This window comes from Rhinolophus hipposideros (assembly GCF_964194185.1).
Source record: "Rhinolophus hipposideros genome assembly, chromosome: 7".
NCBI lineage: Eukaryota > Metazoa > Chordata > Mammalia > Chiroptera > Rhinolophidae > Rhinolophus > Rhinolophus hipposideros.
This window is the reverse complement of record NC_138053.1, coordinates 72,062,484-72,076,226: the sequence shown is the minus strand read 5'-3', so window position 1 is coordinate 72,076,226 and position 13,743 is coordinate 72,062,484. Positions and strand designations below refer to the sequence as shown.

The window sequence follows — 13,743 nt, the reverse complement described above, 5'->3', positions numbered from 1 at the left end:
GAGGTACAGAGGCCTGTTATACTGGTTGATGGCTGATGTGCTGAGGCGATGAGTCAATGGTGCAGAAGAGGGGAATATTGAAGTCTGATGACTAAGGATAAAACCAAGGGTTCAAATAAAAGGGATCCAGGTGCTCCTATCATCAAAGGGAAAAGTGAGTCTTAGAGGGTAGCATGTGAGGGTGAGGATTTGGAGTAATATGAGTTATCAAATGAAGAAAACTGAGAACTATGATGGATGAAAGGTCTAGCTGTGACAATGCTGAGCAAGGATCAGAAGAGCCCCTATTCCTCATTCCCTTCAGAAGAAAAAATGGAAAAAAACTTAAGTTATTGATCCACCAGCCAAAAGAAAAAGGAGCCAGGAAGAATCTGCTGATTGGGTTGTGGTGCGGGGCTGCCTAGGAGAAAAAAGGTCTAAGGAAAAGAAAGGAGGTGAGGATAAATGGGAATTTTAACCCATATGCAACAGGGGTTCTTAGCCCTCCACTAAAGAAAATTAGGCTTGGGGGTGAGTAGAAAATAGTTCAGTGGTGGAAGTTCTGAATAGCCAGCATAACAAACATGGCTCAAGAAAACAGTGGATTGGGAGGTCAGATCAGCAGAACAGTCAAGACAGAAACACTAAGTGAATGGAGGACATCTAGGGGACGGAGAAAAGACACACATGCCAACAAGATACCATCCAACTTTCGATATAATGTATTGACACAAACCCAAAAGAAAAGGAACAAAATGGTCTCATAGGAAGTTGGTTGTTGTATTTCTAGAGGTTACAACCACATTTTTCAGAGACCATTTAGAGGACAAGGAACATTTCTGATGGTAGAGGTAGGAACAAAGATAAATCCACACTTAAAAAACTGTAGTTGTTGCAACTGGTTCTGAGTTTGCCTGCACTTTCCTCTCAAGTGTGTGCTTTCTTTTTCAATAAGTTGCTTTTGCTTTCTTGCAAAACAAAAAAAATTGCAGTTGTTGTTTAAGCAAAGAGTCATGGTCAAAATGAAGTTCCATTCTAATAAAGAAAGTTAGGACAACGCCCAAATCCAATGTGACATTCTTTTTTTTTTTTTTTTTTTTTTTTGCATTTCAAAGCCAGGCCAGCCTGACTTTTTTTTTTTTTTCTTTTTTTTAATTGGGGTATTGGGGTAGGGGAACAGGACTTTATTGGGGAACAGTGTGTACTTCCAGGCCTTTTTTTCCACGTCAAGTTGTCCTTTTGATCGTAGTTGTGGAGGGTGCAGCTCAGTTCCAGGTCCAGGTGCTGTTGCTAGTTCCAGGGGGCGCAGCCCACCATCCCTTACGGGAGTCGAGGAATTGAACTGGCAACCTTGTGGTTGAGAGCCCACTGGCCCAGTGGGAATCGAACGGGCAGCCTTCGGAGTTATGAGCATGGAGCTCTAACCGCCTGAGCCACCGGGCCGGGCCCTAATGTGACATTCTTAATTAAGGCCCTATGTTTTCATAATGTATGGAGAAAGAAAAAAGGTTTTATAATTTAGTTAGAAATAAGATATATGCTTTATTTCCACAGATTCCTGATTTCATATGCCTTTTAAAAATCTCTACCTAATCAAATTTACCCCTCACGATATAATATTTACTATTAAACCAACCAAACTGACATAATAATTGCTCTCAAAAGACAACAGATTATAAAACCTAATAGATTGTAAAATATAATAGATTGAAACCCGTTGGTTAAAAACAAAATGAAAAATTGAAGAGCTTGAAACTTTAGAACAATTTACAGAACTCTGTTTCCCTTAATAAGTAAGAAAACTCTGCTTTGGATAAGGCATTGTTGCGTCATTTCTCAGAGAATAAGACACACAATCACTAACATTATAAATCACAAATGTGTAAGAAAATCTGAAGACAGCAGACGGCACATATGCTACAAACAAAAGTAGGTGTCTTTGGGGCATTGACTTTTACATCAAAGTAACATTATACTATGCAAATATAAAATGTACAGCAACTAAATTTCCTTCTCTAATAAAGACTAATCATTTTCAACAGAAGATCAACATGAGAAAACAAAGGAAAAATCAAATTTTCTAGAAGTACTTTATTTTGAAAAAGAAAATGTTTTGTCTCTCAGTATCAGGCAGATTTTTACAAAATGATTTAACAGGTATAATATTTTAGAAGAGTATGTAAACAAATTGACAAAAACTAAAACCACTTTAATGGCACATTCAATTGTTTACATTCTAAATAACATTAGTGGAAAGTCTTTTTTGTATGAATTAAAATTCTATGGTTATGAGCCAACTATCAGTATTTTGTTAGTTAATTTTCAACAAATATTTTGTTAAATTTAGTTATGTTTTCCAAAAGAGTCAAAACCCTAACACATGAGACTTTTGGGCAAAGACACTGAAAAACTAATACTTCAGGAAGATGTGACTATAATCAACACATTACAATAATTTCCTAAAGTGATTTCTGAAACAATAACCTAGATCTAATGTTAGTTATTGTCTTTTTTTAAATTAATTTTATTGGGGAATATTGAGGAAGAGTATGTTTCTCCAGGGCCCATCAGATTCAAGTTATTGTCCTTCAATCTAGTTGTGGAGGGCGCAGCTCAGCTCCAAGTCCAGTCACCGTTTTCAATCTTTGGTTGCAGGGGGCACAGCCCACCATTCCATGCAGGAATTGAACCGGCAACCTTGTTGTTAAGAGCTCCCGCTCTAACCAACTGAGCCACACAGCAGCCCCCAGTCATTGTCTTTTATGAATATTGTAATGATCTCTCACAAGCGCACTGGAGCAGATTCTGCCAGTAATTACAACTCACTAAAGCACTTGCAAATTAAATTTCGGTCGGAATCAACATAAATGACATAAAGAAATGTTAGCATTCACTGTACATCTTATTCATGATCTCATTTATTTTGGCCATTTTACTGCGTCACTATCTCAGGAAAATGTGGATCCAAATATAATGTTAACTTTCCACAAATCAGTCACCCTAAAATTTGAACTGTTTTTCATCAGGAAATGGACTACCTTAAAGCTATATTTTCAAACTTAATTAGATGTTACTCTAATAGAGGTATTAGTAAAGCCAGATAAACAAAAGAAACAATAAAAACAAATATTACTGAATAAACGAAACTGCAATATTACACTAGAGTGTAATAGAAGTGAGAAGTAGAATTAATTACAACAAAGGTATAATTTTAAAAAATTTGTACATGGGGCCAGCCTGGTGGCTCAGGCGGTTAGAGCTCCATGCTCCTAACTCCGAAGGCTGCCGGTTCGATTCCCACATGGGCCAGTGGGCTTTCAACCACAAGGTTGCCAGTTCAACTCCTCGAGCCCCACAAGGGATGGTGGGCTCCGCACCCTGCAACTAAGATTGAACATAGCACTTTTAGCTGAGCTGCCGCTGAGCTCCCAGATGGCTCAGTTGGTTGAAGCGCATCCTCTCAACCACAAGGTTGCCGGTTTCGAGTCCCGCAAGGGATGGTGGGCTGCGCCCCCTGCAACTAGCAACGGCAACTGGACCTGGAGCTGAGCTGCGCCCTCCACAACTAAGACTGAAAGGACAACAACTTGAAGTAGAATGGCACCCTCCACAACTAAGATCAAAAGGACAACAACTTGACTTGGAAAAACGTCCTGGAAGTACACACTGTTCCCCAATAAAAAATTTAAAAAATATATTTGTACATGCCTTCTGAGCAAAAAGATTCAGGAATTATAATAATTACTATTAGTACCTAATATTTTTTTTATAGTTCACTTTAATGTTGGCTACCCTTAATTATCATTGTCTGAATCATTTGATTCCCTAAGACTGCCATATGGTTACTTCAGACATCAATATAAATTCCATGTTTTGAAGACATCATTTGTCTGGTCCCTGTTAAATACATAACCAACGAACAGATGTGAGGTAAAGATGATGTGATTATTACATAAAGCCAGAATGGCAAAGGAGAAGTTTTTCCAAATGGGCATATCCACAAGCCATGACGAATGCCATCTCGGATATGGTGTGAGGTCCAGGATATAAATAACATCCAGGGAAGAAAGCACCATGAGTCTTTGAGCTTGAAAAGGTGCATAGCAAACTTCAGGGTCAGAACCACAACGGGTATCACAGTAGAACAATGAAGGAATGGTCTTCGTGGAAGAGTCAAAGCAGCCTGTGGGGGGAAAGCAATAGCTATATCATTCCCTTTTTGGCAAGCAAAATTTTATAGATGCTTCTTAATATTCTAAAATATTTTCCAGGAGTCTATTGGAAATGTGAGGGCATCATTTTTTATGCCACCTCCAAATACATGCATTGCATCTATTATGTATAGGCAAAGAAGACAAAAAAGGATATCTTTTGCATTAAAAATGAAATTAAGATCTCAAGAACATGATGATTAAATTTTTAAAGTTTCCTATTATTTGCTTAGAAAAGTCACAATATAAATGTAATTTATATCCTAAACGTATGGTTTGTGTAAATTTGGAGTTTTAAAGAATTGTCTGGGGCCTCTAACAGTGTTGAAAAAAATCTCACAACTGAATAAAATATTCTTCAATTAATAAAGGCACAGAAGGGGAATATCTTTCTTATAACCACTTTATATTAGCCTTGAATACTTTCAGAATTTATTTACATTTAGAAAGATTATGTTATTTTAAGTAAATATTCTAAAGTTGAGTTAAATAAACTTAAGTTTCTAAACCATTGCAAAAAAATGTACTCAATATCTAAACAAATGAAAATTTTAGTCTTAAACCCTCAATGATCCATGAGTATGGTGAATGCAAAAAAAAATTTAATACATCATTCAAAAATAAGGATCACTTAAAACAAAGACTATAGCAAGAGACAAAGAAGGACCTAATAATCCCACTTTGGGTATTTATCCAAAAAAACCCAAAACACTACTTCAAGGGGATGTGCGCATCCATATGTTCACTGAAGCATTGTTTACAATGGCCAAGATGAGGAGGCAGCCTGGGCGTCCCTGAATGAATGAATGGATAAAGAGGAGGTGGTACATATATGTAATGGAATATTACTCATCCAAAAAAAAGAAAATCTTGCCATCTGTGACAACAGGGATGAAGCTAGAGGATACTGTGCTGAGTGTAGTAAGTCAGACAGCAAACAAGTATCACATGATTTCACTTGTAAGTGGAATCTAAAGAACAAAACAAACAAACGAAACAGAAACAAACTCATAGCTATGGAGAACATTTTGATGGTTGCCAGATGGGAGGGGGTTTAGGGGTAGGTGAAAAGGGGAAGGGATTAAGCAGTACACATTGGTTGTTACACAGTAGTCATGCGGAAGTAGGGTATAGCATAAGGAATATAGTCAATAATATTGTAATAACTATGTGTGGTGTCAGATAGGTACTAGATCTATCAGGGTGATAGATGGGAGGGTTGGGGGCAGGGTGCAAAAGATGAAGGGATTAAGAAATACACATTGAAGTTACAAAATAGTCATGGGGATACAAAGTATAGGGAATATAATCAATAATATGGTAATAACTATGTCTAGTGCCAGGTGGTACTAGTCAGGCGTATCACTTCCCAAATTATATAAATGTCTAACTACTTTGCCACACACTTGAAACTAATGTAAAATAATACTGAATGTCAAATCTAATTGAAACATTTAAAAAGGGGTGAAAAGATCAATAATATTGTGACAGCGTGGTACAGTGTCAGATGGTTGCTGGACTTCCCATGGTGATGACTTCTTTAGCATAGGGAATATAATCAATAATGTGGTAATAACTCTGTATAGTGCTAGGTGGGTACTGTTGAATAACTATGGTGTACACGTGAAACTAATATAATATTGAATTTTAGCTATATTTCAATAAAAATCTTTTAAAAAATAAGGATCAGTACCAACGCTAAGCTGTACTTTATGAGCACTATCTCATTTAATTCTTACAGCAATCCTATGAGTTAGGGATTATTGTAGAGAGGAGGAAACAGACTAAGAGAGGCTAAGGAATTTCCCCATGTTGTGCAGTTATTAAGTGGCAGAGCGGGGATTTGATATGGGGTCTGTCTGAATCTATGGCTCCTATCCTTAACACTACTGCTTCTCAGTGAATCAAACAATAAATACCGGGGGTTGCGAGTTAGCTCAGTAGGTTAGAGTATGGTGCTAATAACACCCAATGTTGCCAGTTCTATCCCGTGAGCTGTGCCCTCCTTAAGAAACAAAACAAAACAACACAAAAAAGAATAAATACAGTTCACAGCCCCAATGTTTTTAAACATTACAACAGGATAAATTCTAGATGAATGCACTTATGAACCACATTCTTTTGCTTTATAGATTATCACACTCTCTACTAAAATACAATATATTGTTAACTATTTGCCAGGGTGTTTCACTTAATATGCTCTTTTAATCCTCACAACAACCCTATAAGTCATGTTGTAACCCACATTTACAGATGAGGCAATGGAGACTTAAAGAAGAAAAGGGGCCTCCTAACACTACAACTCAGGATTCAAACCCAGGTTTTGATTCCAATCTTAAACAGTAACGTGATGCTGCTGCCTCCACTTACAGCAGAAAAAATAAAAATGTATCTCTAATCAGGAATTGCTGATTCCATACCTGTTAAGCTTCTAACTAAGTAAGACAATCTCTGAGAAATATCTGGTCTAGTACTTGACAGATAAAAGGAAGAAGCAGCGATAATTTCTCTTTCTTTGAACAAACGTTTACTGCATACCTCCTAGGTGAGCCAGGCACTGGTTCTAGGCCAGCGGGGAACAAAGCAAAGTCCTTGCTCTGTGAATCTGTATTTCTTTCCTTGAATGTGTACAGATCATAAACAGGTTAAAAGGCAGGCAAACTTATTGACACTTAGAAAATATTCTCCGAACGGTCACTTTCAGCTTATTTTGTAAGGCTAATAGGTCACTGTATAGTAAACCACTGATGTCTCAATGAAATGCCTCAATTTCTCCTCCAGAGACTGTGTCCTAATAAGCCCATTGAAATGCACACCTTTGGCTCCAAGAGGGACTTGGGGAATGAATCCTTTAAAGTCATTTCCCAAGACTGGGAATCATCTGAAAGCAATTCAACTGTTATAGAGTATTTAGGAGCTGCATACTAACTATAAAACATAAGGAACATGGGGAGAAATTTAAGTGTGGTTCTGAAGAAAGACCACTAATACAAAAAGAACTAGGACAGCCCTGAGAATGACACCCTTGACTTCAAACCAGTTCCTTCCGTCAAGAGTTGGCTAAACACATCCTCTGTAAAGCCGGCGCGGAACTCCTCAGGTACAATTCGCGAGTCCGGGCTCTGTGTGCATCTACAGCACTTTGTGATGCCAAATAACTTGATGAGCCACATGTCTGTGGGCACCTTCAGGGAAGTACTAAGTGCTCAACAACGGATGGATGGGCTTCCTTATTTTAAAATAAGGCTAATCTTCTTAGTGCTAACCAAAATGATGCTGTGAAGATCAATAAAATGGTGCTAAAGAAATTAAAAACCAGAAAAATTCAACATATATGCTTCTTACCTTTAACGACAGGGATCCAGCTAGAAAAAAGTGGTCTACGTCAATAACGGAGGCTAAAAATCCAGCTAAAATGATTTCTCTCAAGTCAGTTTTCTTCTTGATTCCAATGACTATGGCCCACGACCACATGCCAATCACACCATGCACTGCATTATCTGAGAGGGCACGAAGCCAGTCATTTTGCTGAATGATGGGAAACTGTAGTAGTAGTCTGTCAGCTATTAGGCAAAATATCCCCAGACCAAGGCTGGAAATAAGAGATTCAGTGCTACAAGACTGGAGTAAAGCATGGGTCTTCTCAGTCTCGGAAGCCATCACAAACAATATGTCAGTATATCCTAAAAGCCATCAGGAAACAGCTTATCCTTCTTTACATTCCTAGTCATCCTGCAATAGAAAGCAGAGAAAAATATTCATGATTATGGGCTGCCATATAATACTTAAACAAAATATTATCAGCAATAATTTCACAAATATAAAACCAAATCGTAAAAACTGGTATTTTTTAACTGTTGTAAGTTTACTTTTCCTAGCTTTATTGAGACATAATCAATATATAACAGTGTATAAGTTTAAAGTGTACAATGTGATGATTTGATATACATATATATTGTGAAACAAGTATCATAATAAGGTTAGTTAACACATCCAGCATCTCACATAGTCACCTTTTCTTGTGTGTGGTGAGAACATTTAAGATCTATTCTCTTAACAACTTTCAAGTATACATGTTATACATAATATGCCATGTGGCCCAAGAGTATAGCTTTGTAAGAAAAACAATTCAGATGGTACTATGCATCAAGGGACATTTACGAAAGCCCACTAACTGTAACCTATCACTTTGAGGTCATCAAAGAGTCCCATCCCTCAGCAATGTTTACTACATGGCAGTGGGCAGCCATTGTGTCTAGTATGTATCCAGCGACTACTTTCCATACTTCTGAAAACAGCATCCCCTTCCTTTGGGAAAACTGCTCATCACAATACCCTAACTCCAAAGCTGACCAATTACAATTTCCTGTCTCCCCTATTAGTAGTAGTGATTAATTAGTAATTACTGATTAGTGATCATTTTCCAGTAGTGATTAGTTGTGATTAATCTAGTGATGAAGGTGACACAGGTTGGGCCAATCAGAGTGAATACAAACATTTTCAAAGAATTTTCCCAAAGCTTGATGAGGGAAAGAAAAACAAGGAGTTGGACACAGAAACAAAAAATAATTTAAAATATAAAGAGAAAATCTTGAAGAGTATTCAACTCCCCCCCTTCGAAAAAAGTTATCTGCAAAATAAAGAGAATGTGATTAACATCAACACTAAATATGAAAATATTATGGTGTACAGAGCTCTGAGAGAAAAGGATCATTAGTAGAGGAATCTAAACATAACTAAATTGTGGGACCTGTGTGATAATAGTGAATTTTAGTTTTGCCTTAGAAATTGTAATACTTATATATGATTTCTGGGGGGAAGAATTGAGGAACAGGACTTCTAAATCTCTAGGGGGAGGGGAGAGGAATAAAGAAAACTTGATCAATACAGCAAAATGGAAAAGGGGAAAAAAAAAAAGCATAGAAGAAAATTTTACTCCCCTCCCCAAAAAGCAATAGGGATCAAACACAATACCACAATAAATGTGAATGTATTAAATTTCTCTATAAAGAGGCAGATTGGGACAAAAAGAAACATGCACTGTTTTAAGCTTCTAAGTTTTGGGGTAATTTGTTATGCAGCAATAGATAACTAAAATATCAGTTTCTATTTTTTAAGAAAGGTATAACTATGGTCCCAGAAACACAATTCTGACATCTATTCCACTCCAACAATTGGGCACATGTTTAGATTAGATTCTGAGTATGAGATAAGAAATTTAATAAGTATACTTCCTCTTATTTGTTGTCTCTGACCAGGACACATGAGTGTACCTATTTTTCTTCTCACCCTTTTCTTATCTTTTCCACTTCCTGCTCCTCTCCCTACAAATAGAATGGACTCAGGAACCTCCTACACTGTAAAAGAGCTTTATGTTTATTTTACATATTCACTTTTTGAGGGCAGGTTCCTTAAGAGTAGTAATTATAATTTTTCTTTTAAACCTATACTCAGGTGTTTAATAAATATTTCATTATACTAATAATAGGGGTAAGCAGCTAAGCAATCCTCAGCCTATTATATACTAAAGATATACGTGGAATGAATTATCTGCCATAGTAGCCAGTTACCCAGATCATAAATTTCTCTCTATGACTTGCAGGAGCCACTTTCCGCAATGGCCAAACTCTGCTGCAACCCATCCCCACTAAAATGCCATCAACTATGGGGCATTCCAAGTATACACAGCAGTAATCTTCCCTTTCCTCAAGTCCACAAACACATAATTAGTCAGTTACTTTAATTATACTCTATTATGCATTGTTTGTTAACCACTTACACATTACTTCCGCCAAAACAAATCAGAGCTAACAAATTCCCAATGTAAATGTCATCTTCTACTTCACCCTCTTCTCTCCCCTCTCCCCCCATCACATTTACAAAAACCTGAGGCAAAAGCACGGTCTAAAATCTAAAATTTGCCTTTATGTTTTATCAACGTCCTCTTCACTGAACTGTAATTGCGGCAAAACTTGTATCTAATTTCTTTAATGCTAAAATACCCAAAGCAGAAGCCAAATCGAATGTAGCTAATCTGCAAAGAAGGGAAACATATCTTGCTCCCTTTCATGGAAACTTTTTATAGCCGGAATATGTGTTTAGTTCCTATGACTATTACCGATAAAACATACAATTCGGAATTTCAACGTCTCAAGTCTCAGCAGATTCCCAAAGTCATTCCTTCGTCAGACTGGTGTGATGCAGTAATTTTTAAAATGTCGATTAAGAAAAGGTAGGAAGGCCTGGACCAAGTCACACGCATCGCATTCACGCCTCCCAGGACCCGGGTCGCACGAGTTCCGACGCCCGGTAACGATGAAAATGCGCAATTCTATCAAGACCCCGGCACTCCGCCCGGGTTCAGGGAAACGCCAAGCGCGGGGAACCTCGGCGAGGGCTGGGCGCCTCGGGCATCCAGACTGCGCGACAAGCCAGAGGCGGTGCCGGGGCTTCGCGCAGATCCCAGGACCACCGGACAGTGGCCGTCCACGGGTCAAGCACACCCCGCGTGCTCTCGGGTCCCGCGTGCCTGCCACCCCTGCACGCCCTCCCCATCTGGGACCTGGCTCTTCCAGCCTTCGGGCTCAGGTGACGGTCCCCGCCTCCAGCATTCCACCTCAGGACGCAGCTTCCAGGCGTGCATTACGTCCTCCTCCCGCCCAGGCCCTCGCTACAGCTCAGCCCACCCACCCTCCGCTCTCCCGGCCGAAGCCCACCGCGCGAGCCGCGGCCACGCCCCCGCTCCCGTCCGTCCGTACCATAGAGATGCCGGCCGCTGGCCAGAGTGGCTCCAGCTCGCAGAGCAGGGCCAGAGGACGACGGGATACTGGCTCCACTCTGAGTCGACAGGAACGGGTATTTGAATGCTCTTTGGTTGAGCGGGTGGAGGTATTTCTTCTTCCCAGTCCTGCCCCCAAAGGGAGACCTTTGGGACAACGGGGTAAGAAGTGAAAAGCGCCTTGTTGGATTACTTCTGTCAAACCTGAGAATTCGTCCCGGGTTTAGCCGGCGCCGGGCCACAGATGTGGCCGCTGACATACCCACAACTCACCCAAGTGGCGGCGGGGAAGCTGGGGACGCAGAGTTAACCTCACCGAATGTCACATGCACAGGCCTTATGCCCCGACGCTTGAACTAGGAGCCACAGGCCACCGTGGATCCCAACGGTGTAGAGATAGTTCCGACTTCCCTCAATGGAGCCTTCAGGTTGTGTGTCAGTTTGTCACCAGACGGAGACCGCGCGACCTTGCAGACCTGACGCTCCTCCGTAGCGCTTCACCGCCCCCTGGGGGATTTCTGGATAATTATTCGTTACTATGCGGGCGTACGTGTCAACAGCAGTGACTTGGCCACAACAGTTTATCATGACTTCTAAATGCTCAAGAGCCGAAAAAGCAACTGCACAGAGGGCAGCTTGATTAGCTGGACTGACAAGATGCAGCCTGTTTGCCGGTCCCGTGGTCGGTTCCCATTCCCGTCACCCTGCCTCGGGGTAGTGGGTGCTCTCATCACCGAGAAGACATCTGGCTTGGCATTCGGCTCTGGGCAGTACTGGCCCAAAAGAGGAGGCTCAAAGAGCAACACTCCTTTCTCCTTTCTCCCTCCAGTTTCTCAGAACAAGTGTCAGGTGGCAAGCAAAGCAGTAGTGGGATTGTACTTACAAAGTTGAAAGAGACCATAGAAAATTGGAATCTTCAACCTCAGGCAAACTCACAGGTCTCTCACAGAACTTGAAAGTGTGGCTCAGTATCTCCGTTACAGAACTTTTCATGGCTTGTCACACTCTTGGTTTAACAGGGGAGGGGAAGGATTACAAATTTTATCCACACAGCATAAAAGCTAATGAAAAATAGCACCGGATACATTAACCATAATAGTGGGTGGTTTTAGTCATGTTAAGGACACATTTTTTTCTGTAGTAACAATTTGGCGTTACCCTCATGACAGCATGGTACATGTCTTATTATAGTCTAGGCTTTCCAGAACTACTGAAGGACAACATAGATGTAGACGGCTTCCTGCTACCAAAACAGAACCTGCAGTTTGTCTGTAGTCCATCTACTGCCCAAAGGCACTGATCCATTTATACAACACTTACTGAGTGCTCTCAATATGCCAGGCATTGTGTTTGGTTATGGAATAACTTAATGGAGCTCAAGTTCTAGTGGGGGATAGAGACCACAAAGAAGTTGGATGATTGGAATATGTGCTGTAAATAAACAGGGTGATGTAGTAGAGAATAACTAGGGGAGGCCAACTTTTGATAGGGTAGTCAGAGAGGGACCTCTGAAGAAGTGATATTTGTTCTGACACCTGAAGGTGGCAAGGGACCCTGCATGAAAGGAGCTAAAGAGAGCCCTGTGCCCACTGAAATAGCTGACATTATCAATCCTAATTTCCTATGCTCTGCTTGCTTTGCTCAGTTTTTCTCCTTGTTTCCTCTGTTGCTTCCCTTTTATCGTGTTTCCCTGAAAATAAGACCTAGCTGGACCATGAGCTCTGAGTCTTTTGGAGCAAAAATTAATATAAGACCTGGCCTTATTTTACCATAAGACCGGGTCTTTATAATAATATAATAAATATAATACCAGGTCTTATATTAAATTTTGCTCCAAAAGATGCATTAGAGCTGATGGTCAGGCTAGGTCTTATTTTCAGGGTGTGGGGACAAAGCCCCAAAAAGCAGTTTCCAGGCTCTCGGCCTCACATAGAAAGGTGCTGGCTCAGGTAGCAAATGGCCATCAACTGTAATCAGATGGCCATCAGCTGTGGCTAGTTGGCCGTCAGCTGTAACCCATAAGCCATTGGCCACTAATATAACTGCTGTGACTACGCTAGCAGAAGGAATGGGGGCTACCAAGAAGATGGTGGCTGGCAAGCGCGGACTGCTGTTAGGACGGCGGGTTGCAGATTATGTAGATTCTGCTTCCTGTGTCTCCAGCCCAGCCGCCAGCGAGAATATAGTGATATGACTCCCCTATCTATGGCTCCGTGGATGTTCCTTTTTGGCCTCCCCATGTCCTGTGTTCTTATGTGGGGAGCGGGAGCAGAGACCCCACCTGACACCCCGCATGACAAATGGCGCAGTGAGCAGGGTCCCCTGCACGACACAGGGAAACACGTTATGTGAAGAGGCTGGTCTTTTCTAGAAATCAGAAGTTAATTAGAACATTTCTGGTTATATTTGGTATAATATTGAAGTCTTTTTAGATATATGGTTTTGTTCTTTTCCAATAGACAAGGTGTAATAATAGCACTTTTGGTTTCTCTTAGTTTCACACACTTTGTAGCATAGATCTTTTTAGATGTTCAAAAGAAATAAACAAATCTGGTTCACGAGACAGTTCAGATAAAATCTAGTCATTGCTGAAGTACTTGATTCTTAGCCTGAAGCAATATTACCTACATTCTTTTTTTTAAAGATTTAATTCTCTTTTCATAGTTCTATTGAAAAATACTTGGAGTAGAGAGACTAAATAGCAAATGACCAAATGCACACAATATTGCACATTGAAAAACAAAATAAACCTTGAAGATTAATAGTGAATGCTCT

The 13,743-nt window shown here is 40.2% G+C and overlaps 1 protein-coding gene across 3 annotated transcripts; it reads right to left on the bottom strand.

Annotated features, from left to right (window-relative positions):
* Positions 1–2,055: 2,055 nt before the first annotated feature.
* TMEM267 (transmembrane protein 267) lies at positions 2,056–11,396 on the bottom strand. Of its 3 annotated transcripts, none has more exons than XM_081053720.1 (3): positions 10,949–11,396; positions 7,536–7,922; positions 2,056–4,162 (listed from the first exon to the last, which is right to left on the bottom strand). In XM_081053720.1, the coding sequence occupies exons 2-3, from the start codon at positions 7,848–7,850 to the stop codon at positions 3,827–3,829; spliced, it is 651 nt and encodes a 216-aa protein (XP_080909846.1). In that variant the 5' UTR covers positions 7,851–7,922; positions 10,949–11,396; the 3' UTR covers positions 2,056–3,826. The 3 variants fall into 3 exon arrangements, with proteins under 3 accessions (XP_080909846.1, XP_080909845.1, XP_080909847.1); XM_081053719.1 differs by lacking the exon at positions 10,949–11,396 and adding an exon at positions 10,322–10,851; XM_081053721.1 differs by lacking the exon at positions 10,949–11,396 and adding an exon at positions 10,753–10,779.
* Positions 11,397–13,743: the final 2,347 nt, after the last annotated feature.

What these genes read in the sequence shown, in the direction of transcription:
- TMEM267 (XM_081053720.1), bottom strand. Translation starts at nt 7,850, where the DNA reads ATGGCTTCCGAGACTGAGAAGACCCATGCTTTACTCCAGTCTTGTAGC. An exon ending in CTGGATCCCTGTCGTTAAAG is followed by an intron (nt 4,163 to 7,535) that starts GTAAGAAGCATA and finishes TTCCCCCCACAG; the next exon opens with GCTGCTTTGACTCTTCCACG.